At 40.2% G+C, this 16829-nt stretch overlaps 2 protein-coding genes across 2 annotated transcripts; both read right to left on the bottom strand.

Annotated features, from left to right (window-relative positions):
• Nucleotides 1-242: 242 nt before the first annotated feature.
• LOC110000177 (26S proteasome non-ATPase regulatory subunit 11A) lies at nucleotides 243-12144 on the bottom strand. The gene is made up of 13 exons (XM_020655367.3): nucleotides 11991-12144; nucleotides 11187-11288; nucleotides 9446-9642; nucleotides 9105-9162; nucleotides 8673-8867; nucleotides 8385-8529; nucleotides 7508-7568; nucleotides 5497-5559; nucleotides 5169-5294; nucleotides 4346-4381; nucleotides 4186-4237; nucleotides 2356-2499; nucleotides 243-1477 (listed from the first exon to the last, which is right to left on the bottom strand). Exons 1-12 carry the CDS (start codon nucleotides 12079-12081, stop codon nucleotides 2357-2359), a joined length of 1269 nt encoding a protein of 422 aa, XP_020511023.1. The 5' UTR covers nucleotides 12082-12144; the 3' UTR covers nucleotides 243-1477; nucleotide 2356.
• A 1532-nt stretch (nucleotides 12145-13676) lies between these two features.
• Nucleotides 13677-16829, bottom strand: rpain (RPA interacting protein). Its single transcript, XM_065965099.1, has 7 exons — nucleotides 16615-16829; nucleotides 16324-16518; nucleotides 15515-15587; nucleotides 15217-15328; nucleotides 15052-15115; nucleotides 14207-14350; nucleotides 13677-13962 (listed from the first exon to the last, which is right to left on the bottom strand). Exons 1-7 carry the CDS (start codon nucleotides 16684-16686, stop codon nucleotides 13933-13935), a joined length of 690 nt encoding a protein of 229 aa, XP_065821171.1. The 5' UTR covers nucleotides 16687-16829; the 3' UTR covers nucleotides 13677-13932.

Genomic DNA, 16829 nt, shown 5'->3' on the forward strand with positions numbered 1-16829 from the left:
ATTTAAGTTTTATCAATGGAGTGGAGATACAGACTAGAGTAATCCTTCCACATACAACCCAGGCAACTGAACAAAAAAAGACTGGTTGAAAAATCACTAGTCCAAAGAACTAAATGCATACATACAGAAGGAGAACATAGGGTATATTGCCCTACTGAAAAAAACAAGATCGAAGCACATAAAAGAAGAGTATTACATAGAAGCTAAATGGACATTACTCAAAATCCCACACCACACAACTTGCAGGTTTAATTTTTTTTATTAGCATTTCTCTTTCTCTGTCATATATGGTAACCCTCAAGTCCTTGCAAAATGAGTTCCCAGAAATTTACAGCTTTATTTTTTTTTTTTAGTGAAACTCACCCTTTCTTCACAAATATCCCATCTCAAAATGCAGAGTTCTGACTCCAGTCACATATTGAGAGCATCAAAAGCACTTAGTGTGACTGACCAAGCTCTCAGCGGGGAGGTTCCTCCTGTTCTTAACCCATTATAAAAAAAGGAGACAGTGTGAATACATCGGGCCTGGGATGAACAGAGGCGCTTGGCTTTGTTATATACAAACAGGAAGTAGGAGTGCAGGGAGGAGGAGCAGGAGTATAGGAGACCCCAAGTAGTGGTGATGATCGTCCTCCTCTCTTGTGATGTGGTCCCAAGCGGACAGAATTCCCTGTCTGGTCCACATATTCCAGAATGCCTTGTGAGTGAGTAAGACCACTCAGGGGGAAACTGATGAGGGAGGGGGGGTGGGTGGGGGCAAAGGTCATAGTGAAGCAAAGGCAGGGGCTGTTCTCACAATCTCTGTTTTCAAAACTATTCAGATGACTTGTTGGGTGATTCTTCAAAACCGCAGAAAAATTAAGAAATTCAAACATTCAGTTCCAGGGCTGGTTGGCAAATGGAACAGAACAAGTAGAGTCCAGTGAGACATACAGACCAACCACCCCATGCTTACACCTGGTTACACTCTGAGAACAGACAGAGCAGGTTCTTTTTATATATATAATACATGTATGTATAAGTACTGTATATGTATTCTTTATTGGTATTTTACAAGATTCCCTGATGGCCAGCGCAGAGAGAAACAGAGGGGGGGAAAGTGGGGGAGGCTTGTCCAATTTTACATACAGTAGAAACCAGTGGTGGGAGGAGAGATGAGGGGCACAGTGCCTGGATTTGTCCACGTTGTGTCAGATCAACCCCCAGTCAGATTGGAAGGAGGAGACAGGAAGGAGAGGGAGAAGAAGTGTGAGAGAGGACAAGGAGGGGACAGTATATCCACCCAGTCAGCGTGTTGTTCTGTGGGGTTGTCTTCAGTAATCAGCTGGTTTGTTTGTTTGTTTGCTTGCTGGGTCGTTTAGTGTACGTAATCTCCTCATCCTCCTCCCCTCGTCCCTCCCGGGTTGAACTGATTGATCAACGGAGATCTGACTGGCCGACGTAACTCCAGACTTAAGGACCCATGGTTTCATTCTCTCTGAGTGGGACGAATACAGAATACAGAAAATGAGTTTATATAGAATTGTTCATTCATGGTCAACAGGCTTCACGTCAATTTTACCAAACTGTAACGTGTTGTATTTACCTTATTATCAACTGTGCTTATGTGAAGGCACTTTTATCAAAGATCATGTTCAACATTTAAAAAACTTTTAGAGCCAAGAGTTAATGGGATGATTATTATTACTCTTGAGTCTCTTAAATTCAATTTGAAGCTACTCATAGTATCCAGTTAGCTTAGCACAGACATTAGAATTAAAGGGAAACTAGTAGGTTGGCTCTGTGCAAACATTATTGAATCCATGTACCAGCACATCTGATGTTCAAAATTATTTTCTGTTGTATTTTCTGGGGTTAGCAACGCAGTCTTTAAATTGGAGAAAAAGACCCCCCTCAGTTTGCCCTTTTCACCCCTTGTTGCACAATATAGGAATACTAAACTGTGATACCTTATAATACCATTAGGTGCTCTATCTCCTGACACTAAAAGATAGCAGCAAACCAGATAGATGGTAATCAAACTCAGAAGTAAAATATTTGTTTTGATATTTGTATTGGAATGAACAAAAAAAGTCACTAGCCTTATCCTTCTGAAGTACTGATAACTCAAAATCAATAATTTAAGATTTGGTAGTATTTGCAGCAAAGCCATCTATCAGTAAACATTGTTTGTTATGAGACTGATGGTCAGACAAAAGGAAACAGCCTTACAATAATCAATGGAATTAGTTAGTAAGTCTCTTCTAACTGATCCATTGAAATATGTTAGGAGCTGTTATTTATGTTCATGTTTGTTCTGTGAACTTCTGCTGTCATTGACTTCAAGTTATCTCAGTTAAGTTCTTCCGGACTCACCTTATGTGAGTTTCTTGGCTTTGTTGTAGAGCGAGTCGACCACTTTGCTCATGTTCTGAATGGTCTCCAGGGCAACCTCGTATGTTTTGTCCACCACCGGCTCCTCGAACACAATCAGCACACCCTCCCCTTGGTCCAAAATACCTGAAGATAGGTGAGGGATAGTAAGCGTAGGAAACGGTTAGTGGTGCAATGGGTCAACATGTCACACAAGTAAGAATGAACCATTGGTGTGTCATGGATCAGATGTTTCTTTTGGATCTGACAAAAAATATACATTTGTATAATTGGCTTGACTGTAACTGTAACGAACTATAACGAATCTCAAGGCCACTTTTCTTCATTATATACACAATGTTACAATTTTGATATCTATCTAGCTAGCACAAACAGGATCCTATGAACATGCACTAATGGAGAGATGTCAGAGTGACGGAGCGGCCCACAGCGGGCGCTCCTGAGCTGATGGTGGGGAGGGGGTTTGGTGCTCAGTGCTCAGGAAGGGATCTGGCACCTCTCCAGCTACCAGACCAACTTCCGTATTTGGTGCGCACTGGGAATTGAACCGGCGACCCTCCGGTTCCCAACCCAAGTCCCTACAGACTGAGCTACTGCCACCCTTCAAAGCAGGAAGGGTGGCAGCATTAACCAGCATTAACCGGAGCTTAAGCCCCAGCTAGTGTTGGGTGGCTTCGATGCAGTTTGACATTTGGCTGGCACACAGGGCCAAAATATATATATATAAAAAATAATGGGGTGCTGGCTGGTCTAGCAGCTATGGTGCGCGCCCATGTACAAAAGTTGCAGTCGTCGTCGCGATGGCCGTGGGTTCGAATCCGGCCTTTTTAACAGTGAAAACACATGGAAAAATAAACTACCTGTTTGTGAGTTTAAAAAGTAATATTATAAAATTAAAATGTTCCTTAAATACAATAAAAGAGAGAGAGAGGAGGAGCAGGGTTAAGAGGGACAGACAGTCAGTCATCATCAGTAAGATGAGAAAAAGGTGACCTGGCACCTCTATAACGTTATTTTAATGCAACATAAACTATATTGATATTAACGATATTGTCTTAACCTATATCTTGTTTGAAAATATATCGATATATCTTAAAAACTCAATATATTTCCCAGCCCTACTGTAAACTATGGAAAGAATGTTGTTTTTTCGACCAGACATGGCCATTTAGAACACAAAACATAAACACACTGTTGGTGTGTGTTACACGCTGCTGAAGCATGTGATGTGTGACGAGACAAAACTAAAAACAGGGATGATGCACTTGGTGACTATATGTACTTGTATAACGGTTTGTTCTGCTAAGTTTATAACTACAGACTACAGCAGACTGACAAATTGTTATTAACTTTAAGCTAATGATTGTTGTCACACAGACATCAGCTGATCATGATGAACGTGGTCATGGTGAGAGTTAGCGGAGGAAATATAAAGCACAGTTTGATACAAAGTAACAATTCACATTGAAATATCAACACTTTACATGTCAAAGATAGCGCAAAGCTTGCAGAAATGATTTCCAAAAAGTCTGAACTGTCTTCGGATTTGTAACGAGATCTTCATGTCACCTACTCTCACTTTAACTCTGCTTTGTTTCATTGAGACTCCACACAGGGATTCATGGATCATCTGTGATTTGAGGCACCACTTAAAAGAGCAGGAGAAACTTAAGAAAAGGTCTAAATTGCTAACTGACAAATAATCTGATCTAGAGTGACTGTAAACAACAAGGTAGCACTAATGTTTGCAACCAGGAATACCTCCTATTTCCACATTCAGTAAGGTTAAGCCCATAATCTGCAGGCACCTACCGTGAAACTTCTTGTCCAGGATCATCTGTGATAATTTTCTTTCCACATCTCCCTGCAAGGCACACACACACTCAGATTTAGTACATTACACGGCGAAATCTAAAATGTAAAACCAGCCTCTCAAGTAGAACTGAAGTGGCAGTAAAAAAATAAATCTTACCTTTGAGAGTTTGATGAGGGAGGAAATGTGTGCTATCTGTTAGACAATAAAACAAAATAGAGATACTTAATTAAACACAAATCGACTATTTAAAGTTTGCATACTGGACATACCAAAATCTGCCCAAACCTGGGGCACAGGGGCAACCAGGGCACAACCTGAATAAGGTCTGCAACACCTGCCAACGTAATAAAATAGCCCACAATAGTAATAATACAAAAACGGAATAATACACAATTGCAATACAGATTTGCAGCTTTTAATGTAATAATCCCACAAACGTAAAAGCAGTGGCTTGCTAGAAATGTCATACAAAATTCACTGCAATTATTATGTAGTAACTGTTACATCTGCAGGGATTTGTGACGTTTATGGGAAGAAGTTTATGGGAAGCAGTTTTCAAAACTGTAATAACTTCCCACTAATGTAATATGAAAATGAAAAATTATCTTGCTGGTTATCGTTTGTTTATTTACTTATACATCTGCAAAATGAGTTCGAGTTAGCTCCTTAGAAAATATGTTGAGTTGGGGCAGAGCAGGTCAAAATGTGTCAAAGCAATGCTCTGAGTATGTTATAAATAACTTGCAGAAACTTTGTGCTCAATATAGGCTGTGCATTAACGAGTCCACCTTATACCTTCTCTTCCACACGCTCTCTTTCTCAAATTCACACAGCTTCATCTTTGGGATTATTACATTTAAAGCTGCAAATCTGTATTACTTGTGGTTTATTACGTTTGTTGGCGGGTGTCAACAAAAGGTCCTTTATGTGTCTTTACTTGTTGTTGGGGTTAAATACAGACAGATGTCAGACTGATTACCTGGACTCTGGAGAAAGGTTCAATGACTCTGATGAGGTTCTGCTCCAGCAGGTTATCATACAGCTTGGTCAGATGATTGCTGATGATGGGGTCATCCCTCAGCTCTGCTTTGTACTCTGTAAGTGCCTTCAGGAGGGACACAAGATCAATGCATTACAAATCAAGCAAGAAACTCAGACATGGCCATGAGCCTATCACTAACAGAAATCAAACGATTGGAAAGACTGTTCTAGTTCCTGTTACTTCATGTATGACTGTATTTATAACATACAAGTCTATCAACAGCCTCAATATGCTCAAAATACAGTTTCAAACTGTGGACACAAACCTGCTCAAAGTCTGCAAGCGACCGGTTCTTGCTGGCAAGTGCCACACATTTCAGTGAATCTGTCTGTAGGAAGAGAAAACACACATCAGGTTACAGATACACTTTGATTTATCAGATCGATGTTTTTGTGTCAGCTGCAATTTTCGCAGTTCAAAGTGAAAAGGGGACCAATTCAAAGGCATGACTTCATATTGACTAAACAGCGACAAGAGGTGTAAAAATATATTGACCTACAGAATTATCATTGATGATATCAGTATCTAATGTGATACTGGATCAATGCATCAGGAGAACTGTTCTGATGTTGGATAACATGCAGTGGTTAAGTTGTGTGTGGTGTGCACAGCAACGCCGCCAGACAGCAGTGTTGTAATCTATCTTTAGCTATTTCACTTTTCCATTACAACACAGCATCATCCCAAGCACAAACACAAAGAAACCAGGGGCCGTGTTCACAAAGTAAATACTCTCCTTCTAAATACTTAAGAGTTGCTCCTGGTGACAAAATTCTAAGAAAATTCTTAGAATGATGACATTTTCGAAGAATTCCTCCTTAAAGTTGAGACTAGATCGTGGTTATGATAAAATTATTCATAAAACTTCTTAACCCTTAAGGGTGCACTCCTAAGCACGATTGGCCTGCACTCACATTGCTCCAGGACTAACGGGCCTGAAGTGTTCTTAGTTTACAAGACAGGCGGAATCGAATAAAATAAAATAAACATAAAAGGTCGCTATGTTGATTCCACATCCGCTCATTGGAGGACAACACAGAGAACATGACAGCTACTTTACTGACTTTTATGGCTTATCTTGAGATATTTTAGTCAGATACAGACATAACACTCCAGGGTTACTCTGTAATGAAGGCTGTCCACATTCTGTAGCTACCTGTGCGTTTGCTCGTGCATGAACTGCACCGTGCCGAAGCAAACCTCTTCCAAGTGTGCAAGAGCCAAGAAAGTGTACCGTGCTTGAGCGCGGCTGTCACACTGGTCAAACAAACTGGACTTTAGGTGTGAAGCATGCATAGGTACGGCTTGCCTAGTGTGAGTGCGCCCTCAGACATCTCTTAAGTAGTAAAACTGTTAGAGGGGTAGTGAGGAGGACTTTTTACAGGCTTAACAGTTTCTCAAGCTGAGGAGAAAATGGAGAAATGTTCTTCAAACACTACACAAAGAATATTATTGAATCATTGTTGGGCAGAACAGATACAAATTATTTATGCAGACATTTCAATCCATCTATGACTTTTTTCAGAACAAAGTGAGACATGTATGTTGAGTCCCTATACATGTGGTTCCCTCTACAGGTGCTCTTCACATGATGATATAATGATCAGCATTGAAGAGGCTGCTGCACAAGTGGGCATGTGATTTTAAACATTTTGTATGCATTAAGTACGTCTTACTATTTATTCAACAGAGATGTATTTTTCAGAACATTCCTAATTACACAGTGTCTGACTAGATTCTCTGATTGGGTCCAACTATGTCCATTATAAAGTATGTTTTTGTTCTGAATTTTTTGGATCAACCAATCACAGCTTCTGAAAACAAATGTGTCGTAACTAGCAACGGGGTAAACCACTCCTCCTCACTAAAATAGAAGTTGCAGGCCCTTCCTTGCTCAACGTTGCTCTGAGAAAGTTCCTAAATCACTCCTAAGCTAAAAATCCTTGCCAGGATAGATCAAGTTTCAGGGGTTCAAGTTAGGAGCCCTCTGAGAGGATTCTCAGAATGTTTGCGAACACAGGCCGAGGCATTTTTCAATACAGAGTGTTTAATGCTGGACCACACTGTTTAATGCTGGACCTGGAAATAACAATAGGTTAGCTATAAGTGAGCTACTTAGCCAAATCTGACAACATTTGCAGTCTAGGAAAAGCCCAAAGTCCTGTATAAAGATACAATATGTAGAATTGTTCAATCCTTGTCATGGAGGGGTTTTGCAATAGGTTAGTTATGTTTAAACTGGACATGCATTAAAATTCTCAGGAACAAAGGTTTACCTGTCGTCCAGCATATCGTAGAGCAAGTTTGCCACTGATGAGGGCCTGCACATCCTCTGGGCTGAAAAAGAAAGATCAGGCAAATCACGACAGACAATCTTTCTGGGTTCTCTCCGAGTGAAATGTGATTAACCTTGAAATTGGAAACATTTATAAATAATGTGATTACTTTAAAGAAGTATATTAACTTTGGGCAACAAACATGATCAGGATGTTTTTACTGTGTTGATCAATATTAATGTACAATTATAAAGTATATCCCAATATACAATTCAACAGATATGCCATTTATTACTTATTGGCATTATTACTTCTCGTTATTATTCTTTTAGTGTTCAACGTTAAGCATTTTTTCTAAAATTATTTTGGGGCTTTTTGCTTGTATTTATAAGACAGCTGAACAGAGACAGGAAATGTGGGGCAGAGAGAAGAGGGTAGACAAACATCAGAGGTTAGAGGTAGGGACTTGAACCTGTGGACGATGCGTTGAGAACTAATAGCTTCTGTATACGGAGCGCCTGCTCTACTGACTAAGCTAAACCAGCAACAGTGGAAATTATCTGAAAATGTCCTTTTCTTAAAAAAACACACCCCATAAGGAAAGACCAACATATAGCAGCAGCTATATTTTAATCCTTTAACACACAGGATGTCATATATGAATTGAGTCCACTCATTTCTCTTTAACAGAGTAGATCACTTTTTTCACAGGCCAAAGCTTTGCAGTGGAACGTGCACTTTGAAGTATACAAATAAAATGTTTTTAACATTATTCATCAAACTTTTATGGGGCTCCCCATTACACATATCTTTCATCAACCAGCCCAGATACATTCAAACTTAGATTTTTAACAGGCCTGAGTAGTGTTTCACTTACGCGTTGAGCATGATTTTGCAGAGCAGCATGTATTTGAGGGCTGTGATGGCTCTGGGGCTGTCAATGGAGTCGTAGCCCTCAAACGCCTCATAGAAGTAAGAATAAGCCGTCTTCCAATCTTTCTCCTCTGCTGCGTGAATGATCCCTGAAAAATCAACCAAAACATTCGTGTCATTGTTAAGTTAACTGCAACCACAAAGCAACAGATTCCACTCTTGTTTATCTGTTCAAGACGTAAACATACGAGGGTCCTGCAGCAAAAGCTACAGTGTCGTTCCTGCTTTGTACCTGACTGCATGTCTAAAGCTGCTTGCAGTTTGGGCGGGCAGTAGATGGCATTGGCGGTTGTTCTGGCAGACGTAAGGGCGGCACGGGCTTTGGGCAAGTTACTGAGTGCATGGTATGTTTTACTTTCCAGCAGCTGAACCTCCACAAGCAGGGCTTTGTCGTCCATCTTTTTCAGCTCCTGCAGCAACTGGGAGCCTGCAGAAGGAGGGAAGTTTACAGTCAAAGCAGCGCTTTCAGGCCTTTTCTTAAACTTCCTTCAAAGGAATAATTAAACATGTATTATACGTTTTTAGTCCACAAATGATTTAATGCAGGATTTCAAAACAACATTTCAAGGTTGTATTCTTCATCCACCCCTTACTAATTTTCAGACACGCTTTCCATTGTCCATTATAACAATCTGTAATTGTCTAAAGTAGATTTAAGACTTACCAAGTTGTAGTGCCTCCTGGTAGCACTTTGTGTCGAAATACAGGGAGATGAGACGAGCCTGAGGAGAGAGGTCAACATGTCAAGGTTCTTGTTAACATAGTATTTGTTCAAATGCAACTCCAGTGTTTTTGCCAAATATTTCTTCACATCTGTTTTGATTTATAAGGATTCCTTAAGTATAGATAGTTTACTTATTGTTGCCTTCAGCCAGTTAGCACACTTAGTTTCACTTCTGAAAGCTTAGAGCTTTGGCGAAGCGTTGGTGCTCCTACAGTGCTGCTCCCACCAGCACAGGAGTGTCGAACTGCAATGCACTTGTTTCGAAATGTAGCAATTCTCACCTCTAGTGCCTGTCTGAGGAAGGTCCTCTTCTCAGCCTTGGCCCACTCTATGCACTCCAGGCAGAGCTCGACCTCCTGGCCTGTGGCAGCCTCCATGTCCAGGAAAAGGTCCAGCAAGGAGCGGACCAACCGGGCTGCCTTTGCCTTTGAGATGGAATTGAGGAAGGGCCGTACATACTTCAGCAGACCCCCGAGCTCTAAGGATAGGACGGGAAGAAATTAAGTCAAAAATGTTTAATTAGAAGACAGCTGAAACTAATCTATATTATCAATATAGATTAGTTTCAAGCTGTCTGCAAACAAGAACCAGTACAAGGAAGACTTTTTTTTGCTGATTACTGATGATTTCTGAGAGCACAATGTCCACTTAAGAACGTTTCCTAACTAAAACAGGAGGAGTCTCTAAAAAGTGTGTTGTATGTTCGACCCCTTGTACTCGTCATTTGCAGTTGTACCATTACACATATGGAAAACACAACAGGAAGAATACTTGTGCAAGACACTTTAAGTCCTACTCAGACGTTTGGAAAAATCTGCAGGCGGCCAATCAGAGACTCTAATGGAGTCCTGTATGTAAACAGAGAATGATTCTAGTCAGCACCCGGACATGTGAAGTGCCACTTCATTGGACAAAGTTCACTTTTTCCTGTTCTACTGTTGTGTTGAATCACAGCGCTTCCTCTGGCCCAAATGTGAGGCAGGAACAAACTTTTCATCAAAGTCCCCTCAAGCTATGACCTTCAATAGCTACTACCTCCCTCACACAAGTGATTCATGGCTGGGGTTTTTTTTTTTTTCAAACAAGATCAGTAGATGTCTTACAGAGGGGTTTTTGACAGAGATAATAACTAAAGAACCAGTTGCTTATACTGCCCTACAAAGGCAAAAAAGACCTTAACTCGCCAGAGTGTAGAACTGAGAAAAATGACTTTAAAGTATTTTTGTTGTCCAGCCAAATGAGTTGCAGACAGAATATTGGAAATGTGGCAATTCTTTGTCTTTTTAATAATGTTATTAATGTTGACAAAAATATTTAGCTCAAACATGACCTTTGACCCTTATTTGGAAGTTAAGGTACTCTGCCTTTGCATTGCCTGTATAATAATACGGGGTCATGCCAAGGCAAAAGGCATTAACTTCCATTTGATACTGTATTTCACTTGGTTGCATGGTTAAAATAACACAACCAACACTATTTATTTTCTACACTTTAGTCAAGCAACTGTGTGTGTCAGAATTGCTTGATGACAGATATTAAAACAAAGGCATATCACCTTAACTCCACTGCAGTAAAACAGTAACTTCACTTTGATCCGCAGCAAAACAAAGGCAGAAGACCTCAACTCAGATTGAGCGTTCCTGAATGCTGCAGTTCAAAGGCAAAGACCCCTTACGAGTGAAGTTACTGGACTCTGCCTTGGTTTCTCGAGGGCTTTTGGAAGTTAAGGCAAACACAACCGACTATTTTCTCAAAAGAACAACACAATTGACTCAAGATATTTGTCCACAAAATAAAGCACATCTGTAATGTTCCAAAAATGACAAAAACTCATTTTTGAAAAAAAAATGTCTAGAAGTATAAACTATTAAAATCCTGTTTATTCCCCAGGATCAGTACTCATGTGACACGACTGGGTTGCAAATTGTATTGATGGGTGAATTGGACAATACCCTATTTATAACGCTATGTGTGTGTGTGTGTGTGTCTGTGGCTGGTTGTGTGAACATGATGTCCTGTTACCTGCAGCTTGCCCAGTCTTTGCCAGCAACCCACCCAGCTCCAGGATGCTTTGCTCTTTAACACGAACAGCCTCCTCATCACTCTCCTGGATGTCCCGCTTCACTACAACACACAAACGATGATGATGATGATAATGATGTAATCAGATCCGTACCAACAGGAATCACCGCGATATACAAACTATACTGATACTAAACAGAGCATTAATGATCAATCGAGTTTAATCTGTTCTGATTGGATGGCAAGCCGCCAAATGGTTAAATAGCGAACCTGTCAAACCATAAAAAAAAGGAGGTTATTGTTAATGACAGCTTCGTAGCTACGCTTTAATAACCCAGACAAAGAAAACAACAGCACATTTGCATTAAACAAAATGAGTGTGGTTAGAGAGTGAACTCAGTTTCACGTTGATTTCCTTGTCGGCCTGACACCTGACAAGACGAGGCATAGCATGCTAACAACGCTGGCTGCATGCTAACGTTAAACTAGCCAGCTGTCACCCCCCCCACCCCAAGTCCCTGTCAAATGAATGAGCCAGAGCAGCTAACATTAGCACGTCTGATAAGCTTGCCGGTGTGTTGCTAACCGGCTAGCCCACTGCTGCTGACTCACTGTGCAAGCTAGGAGAGAAAAAGAGACGGCCAGCACTAGGCAAGCTAACTTAGCTTAGCTGCTAAGTAGCTAACAGCATCATATGGCTAACTTGGCTACTTCACAAAGGAGACCTGGCTGTTGCAGCTTCTTCTTTGTCACACCGCGATATTATTTTCCTCACATTTGGCATAAAGCGTTGGTTATATTTACCTATAGAATGTAAAATATCGATAGAGGCATTCCGGTCTGTTCCAAGAAGAGACTGTGCTCTCTGAAACTCAGCCACTGCCGCGGCTGCCATCTTTCCTCTGCCTGCCTCCGCTGCGCCCGGCCGGGATGTTTTCCGGTCAGGTTCGCGTACAATGGGCGGAGCAATGCCGCCCCCTGCTGGTGATGCTGAGTACCGCCTTGACTGGGAGCGAAGCCGTACTGTAAATGTGAAGGCAGAGGGCATGTCTGAAACGAACGAAAATGTCTTTCTTTGAAACGTTTTTAGAAAATAATAATAATAATAATAATAAAATTGTGACATTCAGGCAAAGACCATCAGCAACACGACTGATTATTTCTATACAGTTATTTGTAATGCCTGTTAAAGCTCCTGTGGGACAGGTGTCAGATGAGGTGGTTAGAATAGAATAGAATAGATTCACTTTATTGATCCCAAACTGGGAAATTGTGGCGTTACAGCAGCAGGTTATCCAAACACACAATATGAGTAAAAAACACAATGTTAGCAAATCTAAACACAATATAATATTAACTACAAAGTAAATAAGTACTAAAAGATATCAAAAATAAGAATGTGAATATACACAACTAGGATTTCACTAAGCATTACTAGTCTTAAATAGGAAGATTACATATGGAAGATTTAATGTAAATGTGCAAAAACAGAGTTGTAAATGGTTGTAAATGAAATATGAAAGATTTAATGTAAATGTGCAAAAACAGAGTTGTAAATGGACAGCATTGACATAAGTTAAAGTGCATGAGTGCAGACATATTATAAGTAGAAACTATACAATATAACGGCGAGTAGACAGCCAAATGAAGTGAACATGAGTGCAGGGATAACTTGTAAATTTAAACATGTGCAGAACAGATTACAGTATGGAGAGACAGATATTGTCATCATGACAGTTCTCTGCTCGCATGAGGTGAGCTGTTACAGGTTGGCTCCTGTTGTCAAATGAGTATTATATGGGGAGCAATTTTTCATCACAAAATACTACTTAGCCAGCCTACACATTAACAAAATCAGCACAGCGATGAGGTCCCATTTTGCCCAAAGGGGGCGCCTAAATCGCCGCAAATAAAAAAATATCCAGTGGCTTTAATGATGTCTTATGAATCATGCCCTCTATGATCATGCCATACAAATAACGGTGGTGTTCATGATAAGAGAGGAGATATGAGTAATCTTTATCTCATTGTCATTTGTAATAGTGTTTCATTGATTTGATTGTTCTAAAAATTAAAACTACTTCCACAGCCATTTCTTTCCTCATCGATATGAAAAAAAAGATTGCATTTCAGTTAAACTAGATTTTTAAAGAGGTTCTTATGTGGGGAGAATATAGTATCCATAATTAGTGTTGTTAGTAGCACTACTGGCATGTGTATGTCTCCAGAGCTTAATATGTTGCTGCAGAAAAAAGAATTCTGTTCACCCATAACATTTAGTTAAACAAGAGCAGCAAAAGATCATTTTTGGCCCCACATTAAAAAAATATATAGCACAGAATATATTCATATATAATGCATCTTCTGCATCACTCAATTTCTATGTGCACTTGATTTGTAGCTTTCTTAGCTTAAGCTGGAATCACCTTTAGACAGAATTAGCTGGAGTAAAGTCTCAAGTTGACTCAGTAAGAAAGGAGAGCAGTCCGATTCCAATTCTTAAACTTGACTTTATTGCACAAGTTTTAATAAAGCAACTTGGTGATACTAAAAAGACACTGGCACATCTTGATCAACACTTAAATAGGACCATTGGTATGAAATAGTAGTAAGGGATGGAAGTATACATGATGATTAAACCATCCACTCATTAAATATAAAAAAAAAAATAGCCTTTATTTAATCAACATAAAAACTCTCATTCATAGCTTGTGAGTGAGTACACTCATGGCAGGAGCAGCATCTTTCACAGGACAATGGACAGGTAGTCACAAACCTGAAAGCAAAGAAAAGAACAATTAACATGTTTTGTACAGACTGGAGAATATATATCTGTCTGCAGAAATAATAAGGACATAAAGCACTTAGATACGACGTTAAGATCTGAGGGGGAATGACATTTTCTGTGGCAGGGACTTTTAGAGAGATACGTTTTTCTAGCAGCATGAGATTTTCTTTTCGTCTTACGAACATCCAACAAAAAAAAACATCTTCAAAAGCAACAGTTGACTGTGCAGCACCTGGCAGCTAATCATCAGGTTGGGAGAGCTGCTGTCTGTGTTTGGAGCAACAGAGAAAACAGGGTTGTGAAGACAGTCCTCCATGTGCTCCGACACCCTGGACTCCAGAAGTTGGCGCAGGACATCCGCCGTGATGTTCTGATTCTGAGGATAAGATTATAAATGTTTGGATGAAAAAAAACATCTTTTTTTTTTGTCAGTGTATCACAATTTAAAGTAGCTTTATATTTGTCAGATTTAATCTTTTTGGGGGGTTGGAGGCTATGAATTCTGTAAACAGGATATAATGTTGCAACTGAGTTAGTGGTAAGCTGTGAGCTACTCCTACAGTGTTACTATTGTCGTCTGTATTCGTTTATATTTTGCAAATGTTCACCATTTTAAGTGTGCTGAATCTTTTATTAGTAGCACCTATCGATGTACAGGCAAGCAAACATTACATGATGACATGATTTAACTTTTGCTGCCTCTTGGCCGGGACTCCCTTGAAAAAGAGGTTTTTAACGTCAATGGGACTTTCCTGGATAAATAAAGGTTAAGTAAATAAAAAATGACTCTTAAGCAAACTCTGAATTTTTTAAGGACAATTTTTTCTTGATTTCTTAGCACACTTGATGTTTAAGCGTGCAGGATATGAAAGATATACCTTGCTAAATTAAATAAGTCAAAGATCATGTTGTGTTCAGATTTTCCTAAGTGGTGACTCACTAGAGAAGTACGACAACTTTTTAATCAAAACTGCGCATTTGTTCTAAAAACCACAAACGCAACCTTCTAATCAGTTAACCAATCCAGCTGAGGGAAGAGTCTTTATTTATAAAAAAGTAAGAATTTAACGAGCAAACCTTAGTGTTAATGTACAGTCCACAGGGGCAGGAGATGAAATGGCTGTTGATGTTTAAGTTCCTCCTAAGAAACACAAGAAGAAAGGTGACATTTCAAAAACAAGACAGCAGAGACAGAGACATTTTTTAAAGCATCAGGTGACAGCAGTCTAATCTTTGACTCACGTGTGACATATGGGGCATATAATATTCATCTCCTCCATCCCCTCCACAACTGATGATATGTACTGCTGTTCAAACTGAAGGTTTCTCTCGTACTCCTCAATGATGGACATTTCTGTGGCACAGAGAAAGTAACACACAGCTTGATTAAAAAAGGCGCCTCCTTGTTTTCAGCAGATTTAAGGAAATGTGCTGCACCACGCATTTGCATTTACTTCAAAAGACATGCAGTGAATCTTCTATGTGAGGTAATATCTACAGTCTTGAGTTTGTACGGACTGCCACTACAGAAATGTAATACCATGAGACAAGAGCTCCTGTTGGATCTCTTCCAGAACCGCCAGTTCATCGTACTCCTTCATGACACTGAAGATCTGTTTGTGATAAAAGAAAGAAGATTTACTTACTGCACATTGCACAAGTTTACCTTTTCTTTACATTTTATTTACCATTGTGCACAATTTAGAATTTATTACTGTAAATATTATTTATCTTACTTTTACCTCATTTTATTTTACCTTATTTTGGTTGCATTGCACCGTGAGACGGAGACAAACGCAATTTCGATTCCACTGTATGTCTGGCATATTTTGGAATTGACAATAAAGTTGACTTTGACTTTGAAGACCTTTAATTGGTTTTTAAACTCAGACAGCAGAGATGGTAGCTGCTGTGTCCCTCTGTTCTAGATAATAACTTCTCAAGTCTTTGCCCACTTTTTGAGTCTTTCATTATTACGTTTTTTGTTGTTTTTTTTTTTTTAAACAATGTAAATGATCTTTTATTTCTTCAAAGAATCCGACTAGTTTTTCTTTAAGGTCTCTCTCTCTCTCTCTCTCTCTCTCTCTCTCTCTCTCTCTCTCTCTCTCTCTCTCTCTCTCTCTCTCTCTCTCTCTCTCTCTCTCTCTCTCTCTCTCTCTCTCTCTCTCTCTCTCTCTCTCTCTCTCTCTCTCTCTCTCTCTCTCTCTCTCTCTCTCTCTGACCAAAGCATCTGACTGAAAGCAACACAAGAGAGAGAGAGAGAAGACAGCAAGAGACAGCTGCAGGAACATAAGACATCCGGGTACTGATGGACTGTTTATTAGAAGGGACAAAGTGGGAGAGACAAACCTCTGCTATGCCGTCCGGCCCCCACAGGGAAGGCAGTCTCCGGTCCTCTGACTGGAGGGCGCCCCACTCCTCCTCCATCACCTCCTGCACGATGATGGAGGAAGCCCCGGAGCCGCAGAGCTGCTGACTCTGTCCCATCAGACGGTATCTATCCAGCAGCCTCGACCGGCTGCTCTTCAGTCTGTCCACACAGCGCTGGAAATTGTACGCAAAAAAAAAAGAACAGAAGGACATTAAAGTAGAACCCGGAGGCGCCCGACAAGCTAGCCGGCTAACATTTGATTTTCTCACCTTTCGGTACGTTTCTTTCCATGGCGGAGTCGTCCCCTTATAAAGTGAACGATGTCTGTGTAACGCATCCATCTGCACGCTATCAGCAAGTGTAAAGCAACATACACGCACTGATTTGTTCAAGCGAACTGCCTAAACTTGGAGGAAGACTTCAAAAACAAAACATTGCGCTGTAAACCATCTTTTAACCCCCATGTCCCGGAAGTTGACGACCG

This window comes from Labrus bergylta, chromosome 16 (assembly GCF_963930695.1).
Source record: "Labrus bergylta chromosome 16, fLabBer1.1, whole genome shotgun sequence".
Lineage (NCBI taxonomy): Eukaryota > Metazoa > Chordata > Actinopteri > Labriformes > Labridae > Labrus > Labrus bergylta.

Bases quoted from the DNA above. Each gene is read 5' to 3' on its own strand.
- LOC110000177 (XM_020655367.3), bottom strand. From the start codon at position 12,081: ATGGCAGCCGCGGCAGTGGCTGAGTTTCAGAGAGCACAGTCTCTTCTT. The intron at 9,163-9,445 runs GTGAGAATTGCT...CTCTCTCCTCAG, and splicing joins TCCTCAGACAGGCACTAGAG to GCTCGTCTCATCTCCCTGTA. The intron at 4,382-5,168 runs GTAATCAGTCTG...ATTGTCTAACAG, and splicing joins AACCTTTCTCCAGAGTCCAG to ATAGCACACATTTCCTCCCT.
- rpain (XM_065965099.1), bottom strand. From the start codon at position 16,686: ATGGATGCGTTACACAGACATCGTTCACTTTATAAGGGGACGACTCCG. The intron at 15,588-16,323 runs GTTTGTCTCTCC...TATCACAAACAG, and splicing joins GGCCGGACGGCATAGCAGAG to ATCTTCAGTGTCATGAAGGA. The intron at 13,963-14,206 runs GTGCTGCACAGT...CTTTGCTTTCAG, and splicing joins ACCTGATGATTAGCTGCCAG to GTTTGTGACTACCTGTCCAT.